At 33.1% G+C, this 18,617-nt stretch overlaps 1 protein-coding gene across 1 annotated transcript in view; it reads right to left on the reverse strand.

The window, feature by feature from the left end:
• Positions 1-1,131: 1,131 nt before the first annotated feature.
• PXDN (peroxidasin) overlaps positions 1,132-18,617 on the reverse strand; it is an 87,158-nt gene continuing 69,672 nt past the window's right edge. The window contains exons 19-23 of the mRNA XM_021551105.3: positions 16,488-16,696; positions 8,265-8,385; positions 5,677-5,809; positions 4,678-4,791; positions 1,132-4,032 (exon numbers count right to left, since the gene is read on the reverse strand). Coding sequence (XP_021406780.1) covers positions 3,910-4,032; positions 4,678-4,791; positions 5,677-5,809; positions 8,265-8,385; positions 16,488-16,696 — 700 coding nt within the window. The 3' untranslated portion in view covers positions 1,132-3,909. The remainder of the gene's footprint in view (positions 4,033-4,677; positions 4,792-5,676; positions 5,810-8,264; positions 8,386-16,487; positions 16,697-18,617) is intronic.

Consider the following 18,617-nt stretch of genomic DNA (forward strand, 5'->3'; position numbering starts at 1 on the left):
GAGGTCACTCCCTATAAAGACAACTTTAATCATATTACAGCCAAATGATTCTTAGCTGTAATCAACTAAAAGAAATAACAAAGTAAAAATTTTACTTGATTTATTTCAAATGTAACCAAGACTTCCTCAAAATATAGCAGTATCAGTGCAAGGGTTTTATTCTAAATGCCTACACTTTGTGGTTTGCTAGCAAACTTCTAGGCAATTAACACCAAGTGTGGGTGAGCAGCAGTATATTTCACCAGTCTGCCGGAAAACACACAAATGACCTATTGCAGTTTTGCTTTTCTAGATTTGCCTTATGAAAAATGATAAACTATATAAACTATAGTGAAGTGCAATTAACTGCAACCTGAACACGATTCTTAACTTTGTCTCTTGGAGTCCTTCTTTAACTTCTCCCATATCAACATAAGGTAACTTAGAATTATATTAATTTCAGTGATATTGTATCACAAAATTCTTCAAATGAATTTCAAGCAAATCTGACAAAGGAACTGACCTAATGTCCTGGAGATCCTAACACCTCACCAAAGGATGAGAGTAACTCATCGTGTCCAGCAGTAATTCATATCCCAGGATAAAAAGAATAAATGAGGTAAAGAAGATCTCTTGCACGGAAGACTCATTATGAACTGAGATTACATAAACCTGAATATCCATTGGTGAAATGATGTGAAAAAAGAATGAATGTAGAATCAAGTGCTTGGCAAGGCAAGTTATGACTGGATCTATTTGGATACATGAGAACTGTAAGAACAGGCTTAAATTTCTATGTATTTGTATTTAACTGTTATGACATTCCCATTAAAAAAAAATAGTTCAGCACTAAGGTCTAAAAAATGCATTTTGCTAAAAAATAAGTGTATTTTAAAATATTCCTCCTAAGTCTATGGTATCTTTTTCCAATCATCTAAAAGAAAACAGTGAAGAGACTTTTAAATTCTATGTGTTGTAATATTATATAAACTATAGAATCTACATTACTCATTAGCCCATTGCTTACTTCTCAGAAACAGTCCTGATTATGACAATACTGCTTAAGATAAGTAATATAATCTTATCAAAGCCTACACATTGGAATTTCAGCAAATAATCTAAAGAATACATGTGCAAGAAGAAATCTTGACATTTACTTGGAAATGTGGCCCATTTTATTTTAACTGTAAAGCATTCATTATACAGTGCAAACAGTTCTTTGGTAAATTTACTGATTAAAGTAACAATAACAACAACTTTGCTTTAAGGAACATTAAAAAAAGAAAATAAATATGTAAAATTTGCATCATATTACAGCAATATTCTCACAGTGGATACTGAGCAAATGGTCAGCTAGCCCTTGGCCACTGTTTCAGAAATGTTAAAATCAATGCTGATTCTAAGACACTGCAAAAACTGAACTAGTACAATGCATGACTGATTACATTTTACACTGTGGATAAAGACTTGTTTTTCCTGGTTTATAAACGGATGGATGGTGGAAAATAACTCAGTATTATACTTGTTACATTTGTTTAAGCATATCCAGACTCCTAAGTCCATTTATATACCATATGAATAAACAGTGAACAGCGAAGAAAACCTCCCACTTAGGAGGTTGGAGAAAAGAAACAATCAGATATAAGGTACTATTTTATAATGTATGAAATGGAAACTCCTCCTATAAGCAGAAATCTTGAGAAAGTTTATTTAATATAAAATTGAAAAGAAAGAATGCAAGTAAGTAACCAGCTGGATGTATTACTGCCATATTTAACTGTTTGGACAGTTAAATAATATTTGGTTTAGCTCTGCAACCCTTCCTCTTTGAGGAATTTCTGCTATAGGTCAATGGGAGCTCCATCTGAGTTGGAATTACAGGACAAGACATGTGGTTTGGACTCTCAAGAAAAGTCAACAAAACACAGATTATCAAAGAAATACAGGATTGACATCTTTAGGAACCATGTGATACTCAAACATGTTCACCACACAATTTCTAGAAGTATTAACAAAGAATATTACATAAATCAAAACATTGTATATAAAATCAATTAAAATATTCTTAAAAATATAAATTGCAATTCCATGTGTACCACACACCTTTAACACAGCACTCACATGTACATTGCTTCTACCATAGTATGAAACAAAATTTCTGTAGTAAGCTTTAAAGTTACACCAAAGTTCGAATGTGTGTCATGGTAATAGTTTATCAAATTAGAAATTATTAATGTTAGTAATCAGAGAAATTATGTGCCAAAATATGATAGTGGATTTCATATTGCTGTGCTAGGTTAGTTATTAGACAGGTATTTGTTCTACCATGCAATAATTAAGTACTCAGTCTGTTTGCATAATCTGAAATGCTTAACATATGATGGTTTAATTTTGTGCAGATTTCTTTGATATCCCAATCACTGCCCCTTGAATTTCAACACTTAAAACTCAGAAGTCAGTGAACCATGTAACCAGTTCTGGTTGTAGTGAGTTCTGGCTTAGAACTAAAGGACAGGGCAATAACCTCTAACAAATTAAGTATTCAGGGAAAGAATCAATTCTGAATAAACAGAATAAAAACTGTAAAATGAGGTATGATAGTTGTCCTTCACTCAATCTAATTCCTGGTCAAAAACACACAGTTTGCATCCTATAAAGTACACAACTTTGAAATGCTAGTGTAGACATATACTCTATAATGTTAAACATTTAAATGGGAGATGAAGTCCATTGACAGACCATTTTTAACACGAATGATAAAAAAAATTGAGGTAAATATATATATATTCATTAGATGAAACTGGGAAAAAAAATCAAACACCCTGTCAGAAAAAGTAGTCAATCCAGAATTAATCATGTTGCTTGATTTTGATTTTTCCTTTTTTCAACAGTGCCACAATATAATTAGGAACATATGTCTATTGACAACATGCACAATGAATCAGTAGGAATCTTTGTATACAAAATGGCATGTGATATCTTTTCACATTTTCAAAACAGGGCCACACAATTACATGAGCTGATCTGAGATAAAGAGAAGCACGCTTTCAAACTGACCTGGATGGTTATGTCACAAAATTTAAAATAAATGAAACAAACAAAAAAATGTCATCAAGCAATTATAAATGTTTTGACAAAAAGGATTCTGCTAATTTTTAAGATCAAATGCTACTCTGCCATGCATGTTTCCCTAGAATGAGGAACACTGTCAGTTACATCTATAATACACATTCAATTACTTTTGCTTTCTTCCAATGACAGTTATTTATATTTTCTTACTAATTCTAGCTTTTATTGCTTTGAAAACTTGGTTAATTTTGCTCCTTAAATTAAGGAAAGGATGTTGAAAGGTATCAAGTAGCTTTCTTTATTGTCTTGCTGGTCCAGGCCCAGCAATGATAGTGTGATTTAACAGAATTTCCATGCATTGATGTTTGCAGAAACTGGCCTGGATATGGCATTGCTCAGGCACAGTGACCTCGTGTTTTTCTTTTTTTGGCATTTTACTAAATAACAGCAAAAAGCTAAATATCAAGACAGACTGGCACTAGAAAGGGACAGTAAACTTTTAATGTTGCTAAGTACAGATAGGAAACAAAGTGTTCATATTAGAGTAAATCCTAAACCCAGTCATTTTGGGTACCTAAAACTACCTGACAGTGTTCTTTTAAAGTAGCACCAGTTCGAGTTTGTCTAACCTGAGAAGTATAACACACAATTAACTTTTACCTGTTAGCTATTTTCCCTTTTGTTAATTTTTGCATTGTGATTTATCTTCATGGGCAGAAAATGTTATACTGTTACAGCACCATTAGAATATTGTAAATCTTGATTTCTTGCTGCTGTTACAACTGCAGTTACCTGTTTTTGCCATCAGCAGGCACTGATATGATTTGAGGAGTATGCACCCTAAATTCTTAAAAAGCAGATTTATGGCGTCTTTTTATTAGTATTTTGTTGTAAGCAGACTGGACAGCAATCTCCTTTACCCTTCACAGGTGCTTCGCAGTCAGCTGGCGGGCACGATTCTACAAAACAGGTAATCTGACCAACCTGTACCAGGAGAAAAATGCCAGAACAAAAACATACTTAGATACATGTTCCAAACAAGAAATACATTTTTCATGTTATTGCAGAAAATATTCTCATTCATTCTCTGTAAGAATCTGACATACATATCCACATATAATATGGTAACTCCATAGAGTCTGTTTTAGTATAAACTGACAATTAGAAGGTTAAGGCACTCTCTGGATTACCATATTTTTTGATAAAGCAGAATATATGCTTTTGTACATGTTCAGGTGCAACCAGGGCACCAGGCACTAACTTATTTTTTTACTACCTTTTTAAAAATTTCTCTGACAGAAGAAAATGACAATCCAGCAATATGTCCAATGAGCTTTTATTGATTTTTATGCATTTGGTTGGATTTTTTCAAAAATCTCTCACTTTGCAGTTAAAATTACCCATATAACTCTACATACAAGAAAACAGAAGTATAATAGATAACATCTGGATTGAAAAATAATGTCCAGGGCAGGGATATCTGAATAATATAATTTTCTGCAAAAAAATCTGAGAACCATAAAAAAAATTTGCAGGTACTACCCAGAAATTAGCAGGCACGAAACTGGAATTGCTGTTTTAGAAGCAAAATGATAATTTCAAACACAAAATTAATTTCCACATACTTACTTTGCATTCACACACAGTACAAGGGTCCCTTTTCCAGGTTTCATTGCTGGAATATGATTTACCCTCTTCATCAGTGCAATCAGAATTACTGAGGCGCGATTCAAGTTTTTTTATCTAAAAACATTAAAAAAATTAGCAACTGAATCAAAAAAGGCTTTTGTTTGTGTAAATTATTATTGTTTTCCTCTTATAATACAGGCTATATAAACCTTGTTATACTTGTCTAGGTTCTTCTTCTAACTACTTAGTTTTTATAATGCTGAAAGACTAGAAACAGGTCATACATATGGAGAAAGTCTTTCAAAAGAAAGCTAACAGAAAATATATCTTTCCTACCATTAAAATACTCGGCTAGAGCATACAAAGAGAAAAAACCTTCATGTTTCGTATAGAGAAAGACAAATTTAAATTGTCAAAAATATTTTGGAAAGGAAGTGAATTTTAATTTTTTTTATAAAAACACCTTAATTAAAAAGGTTTACTTGAATTTTTAAGTAACTACTGTATGGTGTACAGTTTAAAAATGGGATTCCACTATGGCTGACTAGAGTTTACCTGCAAACATTGTAAAGTCTTCTCTAAGTGATCTAGATTTTAAATCTGTTTACAGCTGTCTGACTCATTACTTCTTATGAAGTCTGCATTTTAATCATTGCCTTACACAAATTGTATATGTTTCAAATGGTAAAAAAGATTTTATTAACACTACAAACAAATTTTTACAAGATTAAGTCTGTGTTTAGCATACAATTGTTACACAAGGCTTCAGGTTCAAGAAGGTCCAGCTGTAGAATATTTCAATATGATTTCAAGAGAACACAGAAATAAAGACTAACACACCATCTTCTGTGTTGGTTTTCATTTGAGATACTATGTGGTGGGTATTATCTGCAGAGGATGTCTAAATATCAAAAAACGTAACACAGATGTAAGGAAAATATTATTAATTAAACCTACAATTAGACATGATAGTACAATAAGTTCATTATAGCATCTTACCTGATTTCTGAGACTTGAGATAGTTTTTTGCATTTCCAAAACAAACTCTTTGAAGTCATTTACTGCAGGTACATTTCTCTTTTCATTAGATGTGGATGTTGTGTTACGAAAATATTTACTCTGTTTCACAGAACTGCAACAAATGAGTGCCAAGTCAGGATATTAATCTAAGTAATTTTTATTTGGCTAGATATTTAAGACAATTAGCAAAAAATGTAAAAGAGCAACCAACAAATGTAGGAATATGAACCACAACAGCACACAAGCCCAGCTGGTGCTGAAGACAGACTCAGGACAGGTGAGCTCCAGATTACTGCCAATATCACTAGCAACAGGGAATTTCTTATACTTAGAAAAACATGTATTTTGTGCAGGGATAGACACAAAGTTGTCACCAGTGACAGTATACAGCATCGCCTTAAATACATCCCTGAGCCTCCAATACGAAAGCAGACTGAAGTGAAAGAGTCTTAAGAAGTGTTCCCTCTAATGTGAAATTCACATTTCACATTCTGATTCATAGATTCTTCCTCTACAGGCTTGTTGGAAAAACATGCATTTTAAGAAATATGACTTTAAAAAAGAGAAAGCTGTGTTTCCTAAGTAAATGAGAAGTACTTTCAGATATGAACATATTTTTAACTAACATTTTACATTAATAGTGCTTATAGTACACAAAATCTAAAGTCTTTTGTCTGTAGTACTTTCCAGCTGATATCTTGTAGCAGATATATAACACAAAATTTTGTTAATCAATTGAATCTGTTGATGAGAAAGTGTAACAAAAGGAACCGTCTGTAACTAACAATATATTATCTAGTACCACTTGAAAAAACAGGCATTCAAAACCATGGATAACACTAATTTTTAAGTTACTTATTATATTAAGATCCTTGAATCCATTTACTTTTTTGAAAATTCTTGAACCATTAATAATTACAGGCATAACATGTTATCTCCAGTGCTAAGGAATATCCAAAGAATGAACTGGCAAAGAAATTCTCATATATTAGGGCTCAGGATTTATAATGTTTCTGCATAAATTAAAACAGCACTTCCTGGCAGGCGTTCAAGCTACTCAGTTTCCCATAGTTTTTAATCTAAATTAGAAAAAAGGAATTCTAAACAACATAACATGCCAAAGTTCAAGTAAACCAGCTGCTATTGCATAACAAAATATTTAATCTTCCCCACCTGTTCAAGTTATTGAAAATGAGAAACTAAAAAAAAAAAAGGAGGATAAAACCCTTCTCACCACAAATGCAATTTAGATACAACACTGAGCATGAGAACTCATGGGAATGTTCAATGACTGAGGTTGCTTTAGCTGTATTTATGCTACAAATGAAGCACTGTGAATCTATTATTTTGTACTCCTAATTAGTAATTGGACTGAAACACAGACAAACAAGCTGATACTTAGATGTAAGCATTTATTTTTTTCTTGCTTTCATTTTGATTTCATTTAACCCCTATTACAATATTAGAATTATGGGAATAGGCATCCTTAAAAAGAGAGCTGCTGTTTTGTAATTTTTTTTAGCAGTTCACTTGCAAAGATGGACAAAAATCCTTCTTCAAGGATTACTTCAAAGGAACCTATCTTTTCATATTATCTGTAAGCCAGCTTATCCATAGCTGCTGTCTTCTCTTGTCTAAAATCCTAAACACTTAAATGATCTTTTATTTTGGGACAGATTCCTCTCAATTAAATGGAATATAATCATAGTGTTCCTTTAAGTAATAAAACACATCCAGAGTATTTGAAATTGCTGGAATTCATTTACCTCTTTATGCATCTGTCTAGATGCTTTTCTTGCCACAGTGGGTAGACTTTGCTTGATCATTGTCATCACTCAAGCAGAAAGTTTTATTTGTTAAAACAATGCATGCTGAATAGAAAGAACTACAATTCAGGTGTCTTACATTTGTTCATCATGATGGATCTTCACAAGAAATGGTCTGAGCAGAACTCGTTCATGTCACTGATTCATAATTAAGTTTTCATTCCCATGAAAGGGCAGGGACACTGTGCAGCTGATAACTTGTGACTGAAACTGTGATTTACTTCCTTGCTATATTTTGAGGATTAGGGAGTTATAAACAATATTATTAGCACTGCTGTTCTGCATTCCTGCTTGAAGTATTTTGGTACCAGAAGCAAACCTTACCATTATCACAAATTTTTATGAAACTGAAATCAGCACTTGGTATCCTCCTATTTCTACAGGAGGATCTAGAAGCTGCAAATAGGAAGTAAAATAATTTAATTTTGTTACTGCAGTCACTGTAGGAATGTGGCATTTCAAATCCTCAAAACATATTTCATTAGTGGTTTTTTTCATGAAAACTGAAGGAAGAACAAAAGTACTATACTTATACTAGTCACAAAGAGTTTTACACAAATTTGAGCTTGAAAAAAAAGTGGTTTATTGTTAGTAGATAAGCAGAAGTGTCAGAATAAAATAATCATAAACTTAAGAAAGCAGGAACTAGAAAAAAAGTGGCATGTGCTCCCAAAGAAATAATTCAGTTTCATTTCATTTTGAAAACAAATGTTTTTTTATAATTCTTTAAGAAAGTCTCACCTTACTGATTTGGACATTTTCATTTTCTTCAGGGGCTTGTCCTCCTGAAAGCTGTAGTCAAGAGAACGTCTTCCCCGAAAGTGATATGAAAATGCATTAAACTGCCCTCTGGTTCTACAGTCTGAAAACAGATAAGAAATTACACATAAACTACAGCATATTTCACCAGCTACAATATTAATATGGTTTTGCAGTATTTTCTGATTTGGTAAAGGCAAGTCATACGTTCATTCTGATCCGCCTAGAATTGGTTGATGGCAGATGGATATATCTCAGTGATAGAACGTTTAAGCTAGTTAAGATGCAGAGCATGTGTTTACCCACAGACCAGCTTTTTAGTGTGAATAAAAAAAAGAAATAAATACAATTTTAACAAACCCATATAGTGCTACTTTAACTATTTTTTCACTTCTGAAATTTTCACTCACTTAGTTTTTAACTATTTTCTGTGCAAACAGGACAGCTACATATGAAGAAAAACCAATGACAGAAAAACCACTCTGTGGGTACCTCATCTATCCCAGCCATTATTATTTATTATTTTTGCCATCTGAAAGAGAATTTTCAATTTAATTCCAAATTTGCAGACATGCTTTATAGGTTGATGAGTTCTATTTCCAAATCTAGGTATCTAAATGTATCACCAGACCCTAAGATTCCTACAACCACAGAGCAAAAATCTCAAGCCTGGAAATGAGCTATGACAGAAATCTTCTCCTATGATCCAAAGAGGATGTCTTGGCAAGATGAAGTATGTCTTTCTTCCAGTTCACTTTATTTAGCCTTTCAAACACAGTGAGCATTTGGAAAGAGTCCCATTTAAGAAAGGAAAGGAAAACAAAACTGCAACAGCACTTGATAGTGGAGACAATGAGAAAATAGAAGTTTTCTCATTTCTGTTCACAGAAGCTTTAAAGCTAAAACTTATAATAAGCCAAGCTGAAGCAGGAACAAACTACATGATCAACTGCTAGCAGCAGTCTGCTAAAACCGAAGGGAAAGCCTAAATACAGAATGCCACAGACATTTCTCAGCTAAGTCTGGTATTAGCAGAATGAGCCATGAAAGCAACTGAACATGGGAAAGAGTCATGTTCCATAATGTTTCTCTTAATTTGCACCAAAACAAATCAAATCAGAAACTCAGTAACATTTATAAAGTATTTTTCTGGAATTTAGATTGAATACCTATAGTATAAACACAAATTACTGCAAAAAATTCAAGTCTATAAACAGTGCTGAAATAAGGAACTAGAGAAACAAATGGAAGGTTGCTGTGATTACACAAAATTAGGTATCTTGGACTACTTTTAATTGTGTTGAACTTTTATGTATATTAAAATATTATAATTTCTCTGTTAGTAAAAATTTAAGTTTGTCTTAATGGCTTCATATCATTTAAGACACAAAAAGAGAAGAAGAAAAAAAAATTCAGATCAAAACCAGTATCTACAGATCATTCTTGAACACAAGTTATCCACAAATCCCCTTCCCTGTGCTTTCCTTGCAGTTTGTCCGATTCTTTAATAAACACATTACATTCCTCCTATAATAACAGCACCCACCAAGAACTACATGCTATTTGCTGCCAACATATTGTTCATTCTTCTTGTGTGTTCTGCTGTTTCCCACATAATCTCCTTGCTGTCCACTCAGAAAGTAAACTGGTTCAGATGGGAACAGACCAACGTGTCTGTAAGAAGCTCGGCATGAAGGCATTTTTGAACACCCTTAGACACTTCTATATTTAGTATGATGAGAAAAAGGATCATACTGAAGGGTTCCTGAAGAAAGAACTAATTTTGGTCAGAGGAATTTTCTCAAAGCAACGTACTGCCTAAAGTTTTCCTGAGTATCACAAAATCTCTGGTTTCTCTTGGAAGCAATATTTGAAAGGTTTCTGCTATCCTACTTTGTTTAGTAACTGCTATAGTCATCTTGCGTGATACAGATTTTTGGGGGTTTTTTTGTACAATAATACAATGACCTATTGTTTTTTTCATTCCTAGGTTGTTTCTTAGAAACAAAGGTCTGAAATCTTGGGATGGTTTTATCACCTTAGACTGGTAAATATAAGAACCACATGTTCAGTGACAGCTTTAAGTACACAAATCTGACTTTCCAAGTTTTTTTAAAACTCAAATATGTCAACTTGCTAAATTACCAGCTCTTATTGGCTTCTCTTTCAGGTACAACAGGGAGGAATGTCACTGCTGAGAGGTGCAGGACAAAATGCATCAGCTTTCAGACAGCCTAAATCAATAAATTTCCTCTCATTCCTTTTTTTATTTTTTTTAAACTTTTATTCTTAATGATGAATACCTTAGCAGTAATAGTAAATAGTAAAAATAAGACTGAAACTCTGGGCTTTTTTTTTCCCTAATAACTAATATGTCCCCAGATTAGCTATACCCATTCATTTAACTGTCTGCAGGAAAAGTGAATATTTAAAAGCAACCTAACCATTCTTTTTCTCTATGGACAGTTTTTTCTTCCAGAAGTTAGCTAGTTACACTGAAAGTGTCAAGCTGATCCATTTACAGAATCACAAATAATCACAGAATAATTTATGTTGGAAAAGACCCTGGTATCTTCAGATCCAATCTTTGAACAAACATCACCTTGTCAACTAGACCATGGCACTAAATACCCTATCCAGTCATTTCTTGAACATTTCCAGCAATGATGATCCTTCCATGTCCCTGGGCAGCCTGTTCCAATGTATAACAACCCTTTCCATAAAGATACCAGCATTTCTATTTTTATATGGAAGCCATGTCCACATCTTTAGAAAATCCTGTTTCCCACAAGGTTTTAAAAATGCATTTATTACATAAATTGGATAATAAAAAACCTGATAGAGAATCATAGTGCAGACTTAATTCTCTATGAATCACTCCTCAAAATCTAGGCCATGGAGAATTAATCTAATGGTAGATTAAAACAAAACAACTTAAAAGACTGAGGAAATGTGAAGCAAAGCACATATATCTATTTGATACTAGTTTGATTCTCCAGGATTTATTGTAGTGAATTAGTTTGCTTTTACTGTAAGCATTTGTATTAAGAACTTGTAGACATGCCAGTGGAACAAGTAAAAGGGTGGAGAAACACTGAAAATATCTGATGTAAAATGATTTTTTTGAGTAGATGTTTTCACAAAGCAGCTATGTAAAAATTGCACAATATAGGAAAGTGACTTTACACATAAAATAAAGCCCTAACTCAAAATAGGTGGTTTTGTTATTGCCTAAATGGGCCACAATCCTTCACATTGCACAGCATATCTTCATTTCTTCTGTTGAATGAGACTTTCTAACAAAAGATAAATTAAACACCACCAAAAATATAACGTGGTGGTCTGAAATCCAACACTAATCTGCTCAGATCAGAACAGATGTATTTTATGAAAAGGTTAGTTAAACATCCGAAAAGGAAAATGTATAGAAGGTAAAATATGAAGTAACAAATCAGATTGTCATCTGCCAGCTGATATACTGGGGAATTTTAAGAATAAAGATGTTTCCTGTAGTTTATCTCAAAACTCACACACTGAGCTTCGAGATCAGTCTATTTCCACAACTAAAAGGTTCAGATGTTGTTGGGAAAGCAAATGTCCAGTTTGTTAATATATAGCTAATGACAGACTAAAGACATTTAAAAACATGTCATGCTTTCATGATCCAAATAGGTTTTGAATGGTCTTCAGGTAGATAAAGGAGAAACATTAGGTTCTTGACCCCAAAACAAAGCAAATCCAACCTCTCCTCTCCAGTGAAAAAGTTAAATAGGCCTAGTTAGGGAATTTTGAAGATTAAAAATATGCAGCTTTTGGAATACAAATCAGTAAGAAAAAGTAATTTCAGACAGACTGAAAATCCATGGAATTTTTTAAAATAAAGACCCTAAGAACTGTCCTGCCCACTAGACTGTGAAGTCAACAGTGTCTTAGAAAGGCAGTCCACAGGAAAGAAGGAAATCCTCCAGCTGCCTAGATTTGTAGAAATCACTGAGACACTTCACTGAGATGCTTTCCTACCCATGTTGATTTTAGAGTCAATGAACACTGACAATAAGTTGAGATTGCAGCCTGACTGTCCTCCACAGACATCTCTTTATTACCAGCAGTGGACTTTTGACAGATCTGAAGTTTGAATTTAAACATAATGATTGAAGCCTATTGCTTCCCTGTTGCTCTTCAGAAGGGATGACAACCACTGGCATGAAACTCCTGGTAGCAAAGACAAAGCAATGTCATAACCTAAGTCTCCTTATTTTGTGTTTATGAATGCAGAATTGTATTTAATGGATTGTAGATACCTGAGAAAGATAAAATATTTTTGTTTGGATGAAATGCAAATAAAAATACTGATTCTCTCAGTAAAATTATTAATCATACAAAAACACTGGGCTGTATAAGATACTTCCACTCAAGGATAAAAAAGATGACATCCTTATAATTTTAGTAGCTTGGCATAGACTGAATTGTTACTAAGCTGACATCATATCTTTAAATGTAAATTTGAATGAAAAAAGAAAATTTGAATGTAGAAAGCAAAAATATATGACCTGACCAAAGCATAAAAGTTCTGGGTAAAGACAAGACCTTTTCAGGCATAAATCACATCATTTTTGTATTTTGAGAGTTATTGGTGAACAATATCCTTAGTCAAAAAAGAACTTCCAGTCTCACACTGAGATTTCTGTTAACATTTTAAAGTATTATTTACACTATATTTCACAGTATTTAGTGCTTTGCCCAGTGCTGTTTAGTGTTCTCATTGAAGATTAAAGGACATAATGAGAAGTGCATAGTAAGAGATTAATGTTGTCAGTAGAGAAGCAATAGACAGCATAACTGTTCCTCTGGTCTTAAAATACAAGAGCTCATAAATATAGGTCTAATCTACTGAAAGCATTCAGATTAAGAATGTGTCTTAACCCTTCAAATTCAGTGGGATTTGAACGTTTGATCATAACTTGTAGAAGGCTGTGTTTCTGAATTAAACAAAGAAAAAGAACAGAGAAGACAGAGACAGAGAAGATATAGATAGAAGAAGCCTATCTTCTGACAGAGAAGATAGGCTGTTCACTGAGAAATAGTTAAGAAAAATCTTTCCAAATCAGTTTACACTTATAAGGATGACTTGCATCTTATCTGAATCACTTCCTCCAGGGTCATTGTCCATTGTCCTCCTGGGTCCATGTGAAACCTCATGGGTTTTGACATAAAACAAAAGGTTAAAGAAATTTTTTACTTCAACTTACAAAAAATGCCCCCACAAAACAAAACAAAACCAAACCAAGAAGTGTGAAACTTTTAAGGATTCACATTTTAGTAATCATGAAAGCATACGCTGATTACTTAAAAAAAAACAGATTTAAAATACACTTCTTGCACTAGAGAGCCTGAAATAAAGCACCAAAAGTTTCTTGTTTGGAAAACCTGAAGCTCAAGTGCTCTTTGCACAAATAAAGAGCAGCAGCAAATCCAGCAATTACTCATCATCTCTGACAAGACAAAGGTAGAAAGTGAAGGAAAACAGAAGAAAATTTGTGCACTTCAGTGGAACTCCTACTTTTTGCCATAATAAACTAGTAACTCTGTTGTATGTTTTGCCAACTGAAATCTAAAGGTAATCTGTTTTTTAGTTATTATAAAGAGTAATTCTTTGTTTTGTAAGAAGTAAATACTAGCTTTGCTCAAAAAATGTACAAGGCAGATTTTTATAACTAAGAAATTTTTCTATTCTTCATATGGAAAAGTATTTTGACTTTTAACAAAACAGGAAAGACAACAAAACCAGATGTGTTTTTAACCAGGCTGAAACAGCTGAACATATGGATCACTTATGAAACATACATAAAAGTGCAATGAGCAATATTCTGTACTTGAAATTAGGATAATTTTAATTTTAAAATCATTAGAAGCATTTTAAATGTGGAGAAGGGTTTAATAATTTTTCCTTTAAATAATGAACAATAATAAATTTAAATAAACAAACCCCTTTAAGGTATTAAACTCAAAGTAAATGCTGTTCCTGAGTGTATACTCCACCTCGGAGGAGCGGTGGCTACAGAAGGAAAGAAATTTTTAACATCAGTTACTTAAACTGGATTCCCACAGAAAATGTCACAGTCATTCATCCATGCAAGAAAGCAGTTCCAGCCATGGATACTTCACTTTCTCTTCATTAACCCCTGCAAGGCTTCAGAAATTCAGAAAAAGGGGATAAAAATAGGAAATTTTTTACAAAACAGTACTTATTTACCCTTTCTTTTGTTTGACAGTTGTCTAACTGTGCTGCATCCAGTGGTACTCTCTGGTAGCAACTTCTTGGAAGAAAATGCAAACTGGGTTCTTGGACAGAAAAATACTTTAAAGACTTTCCAAAGATAACATCTCTTCTAAAGGGCTCAGTGATAACATAAACGTTTAGAGAATCAACACATAATTTCTCAGAACAGCATTAGCTTTTTCACAAATCAATATAAAAAATGTATTTGTGAAACTGTCTGTTCACTTCATGAACCATGGCAAAGTGAATTTCTCCTGAATTGGATGAATGTGCTTTATTTATGGTAAAGCATTGAAAGGTGATAATTGATTTTCTCCCAATGTTTCTGGCATATGTCAGGGAATTTTTGAAGAGGTTCCGGAAGACTTTGTATTAAAATTACAATGTGTCTATCATGTCTAGCTTTTTAGAAACTATTATCATTAATTCGGGGATTGCAAACCTGGTAAACATTGTTTAAAAAAACACAAGTAACCTACCAATAAAAAACAGCTGTAAAAATTAGAGTAAGGCCTGAAGGATATGGTATATGGGTAATACTGTACAAGATCTTATTGAAAAGTATTTATTTCTGTTAGTCTCACACTGATAACTGACATTTTGAACAGTCTTCAAGGAAGAATTTTCTTAGAGAGTGATTATTTTTAAAGATTTGTTTACTGGATAAGACAATACAGTAATCAGTTTAAAAGCTAAGTTATGAAGTAACTTTGAATAGTAAATCTCTATCTACCTTTTTAATTGTTAATGATATCTGAGTTTATTCTCATGGTACAGTCACATGGCTATAAATCCTCCCTCAGGATTTACTGCATCTGTAGCAGACTGAAGAGACATCCTCCATCAGTTTAACTTTTACCTTCTGCATTAAATTCTGAGCTGTATCACAAAATAACTTTGTCATTGTGGACAATTCTATCTTACCAAAAGAGTTAAATAAACAAAACACTAGTAGGTGACTTCTTTCAAAAATGAAATCCACCAGTTCTTTATATGTGAATTTCTTTCAGCAGAATATTAAATAACCTACTCAGCAGTAGTAAACTCAAGACAATCAGCAGTAGAAAAGATGAAGAACACAGATCTGGATACCTTTCATCAGTAAATCTACAAGGATATTAGTATTGAAATATATGAGGAAAATGATCAGATTCTAATAATATCAACCAACCCTTATCTTCTGAAATAAAAGCAAGGCTTTTCATACTAGGAACATACTATGTTTGACAGCAATTTCTCAATAGTCAGAGATCAAGAGCAAAGTTCCTAAAATTCCCGAATACACTTTTACAGCCTGGGCATGTCATTTGAATTTTGTCCAAAGAAAATGATAACAACATTGTCAAGGAGATCTCAAGAAAGAGAGGTCATTGTCCTCTGAAGCATTTTGTTGTTGATGCTACTGAAAATCATTCTGCATCATCCAGAAGATTCTCTTGGGAATGGACTCTAACTATGTAACAGTTGCAGAGAATTCTGATGTGACGATGGCTGAAGAGAGGCCACGCAGAAAATCTGTGAGACAGAAGCCAACATACAGGCCACCAAGCAGTGTCCTGTGCTCCATGCAGCTAAACAAATCCTATTTTGGGAGAAAAAAAGCTTATTTTTCAGGAAAAAGAAATTACCCCATACTCCCAGCTTTTGAAGGAGATGGAAACGAACAAGACTATTTATCCGCAAAAGAAAGAAAACAAGTAAACAATAATCTACACCTTGCAAATAACAAATCATGCTATTTTTATGAGATGTTTATTTAATATAGAATATGGAATGATTTCCCACTTAACAGGGGCTATGCTTCAGATTAGAATTTGTAATATCTTAACAAAATCCCAGAAATAGTAAAATATCTTCTTAAAATAGAGGAGACACTTAACAAACTGCACACACCTCACTGCCCCCAAATCCACCTCTATACAGACCTTCACAGCAGTCCTGCCACATCCTGAGGTCCAGTTTAGGAATATCTTCACAGCTACTATATCCATGTGGGAATTCAGCCACCTTAAAGACATCATGTTGTACTCTGGTTATGTTGTCACCATTGTCACACAAAACTCTGGCAAGAGATGTCTGCTTGATCTGAGTGAGCTGGGCAGGTGTGAACACACCTGGGTTTTCATACCATAACCTGTAATCTCACAGAAAAGACAAGTCTGCTAGTGAAAAGAAACAAGTGGCAGTTTTTCAAAGATATTTCAATACTGTGTTCAGAATGAAATTAATTATCTCATAAATCCTGCTCTCAACATTCTATCAAGGGACTGATCCAAATGCAAAAATGTTAGTTCCTAGTGTCACTTGAGCACTAGCTGGTGTCATGCTGACACTCTGAAAGGCATGAAGTCTTCAAGAAATTATTTGATTTCTCTTTTAGTCTCATTTTGATGTCCTGAGTGTCTCTGGACATCTAAAACACCACCAGACTACCAAGTTAAAGATTCTTTTAAGTAGGAAACTTAAATAACTATGATTTCTTTCTTTAGGCAACTTTCTTATTGTCATGAAAACCTTCTGATGGAATTGATGAGATTAGAAGAATGGTTAATCTATTTCCAGTTTACTATCAAGATAAGTAAGATGATTTAATTTACTAATGATTTTTCTTATTTTAAACTATTTTCATGACTATATTGATTCATACATGTTCAGTTAATTCATTATATTCAAGAAGAAAACACTATGGTTTCAAATAGTTTGTTTTTCATACTTAAAGGGCTAAAAGCCTGTTATCAATAGCAAATATAAATAATACATTACTATAAAAAGAAAGCTTTACATGGAAAAGAAAATTTCCTAAGTTCCTGCCCAGAATCTGAAAACATTTTACACCATTCTAACACATAGGAGCTGCTCACTGGGACATTCTTTTGGTCTTCCAAAGCTGTATCAATATTGATACCTTTACACCCACCTATGTTAAACCAAAACAAAACAAACAAAAAAAACCCAAACCAAAACAAAACAAACAAAAAAAAAACCCCCAGACCTTTAAACTTTATGAGTAATCAAAACCAGTAGAAAACTTAGAAGAATGGTCGAATGGTCAAGACAGTTTTTCATTTTACCTATTTAGTGTATAATTTTCATAAAGTATTGACAGTGGCCAATGTATTTCCAAGTACTACAATCAGATTCTCAAATTTCCATCTTCACATAAAGTTAGGCTCCCTTCATATATCATTCCTTTTTCATGCACAGACACATCTGCTTTGCATGGTGTTATCAGCTTTGATCCTCTGCCCATTGAAAAGGCTTTTCAAGGAAATAAGAGTTGCTTTCATTATGTCTAATAATATTTTACTATTTGCTGACATGTTACTTCCAAATATTTGTATTCCTTGGACATCAGAATCCGCTTTCCTAAATATTCAATGTTTAGCTAGTGTTTCAAAACGTTGTATCAGAAAACAAAACAGGAAAAGGTGCTTTTGCAGAAAAAATGCAAACACATATAAACAAAAAGAAGTATAGATAACCTGTTGTGACTCAAATAGGTACTTGTCATCAGTAACTTGGAGCATATACTGCATATATTTCTTCCCTTTTTACTCTCTCTACCTCCAGGCATGAGAGTTATATGCTTCACAGCTTTATTTTTAAACATATTTTACGCAAAAAAGTTTAGGGAATCTTAAAACAGCACAGAAAAAGGTTTGGGTTATTGATTACAAAAATAAAAAAACCTTTATAGTATTCTAAGTACCAATTTAATAACTTAATGCAAGAAAATAGCATTAAATAAAGAGAATCAAATCTAATTTCCTAATTCTTCCTCTGTTTTCCTTTCACTAGGATTGAATTAACCAGCCTAAGTCTATATACTCTCATGCCATGATAAGAACAGGATTCTAGGTAATAAATTATGTTAAAATGAGGGAAATGTTGATTTTCAGATGCTGAACAAGTGTGTTGAAAGTGTGCAAAAGACATCTGGTTGCTGTGACAAGAGAAATGACTACTCTCTTATTTCAGGTATTCTAAAAACTGAAAATGAGAATTTCTTCAAAATTAAATATATTTTATTTATAATTATTTCATTTATATTTGCA

The sequence above is a fragment of the Lonchura striata genome, chromosome 3 (assembly GCF_046129695.1).
Source record: "Lonchura striata isolate bLonStr1 chromosome 3, bLonStr1.mat, whole genome shotgun sequence".
Lineage (NCBI taxonomy): Eukaryota > Metazoa > Chordata > Aves > Passeriformes > Estrildidae > Lonchura > Lonchura striata.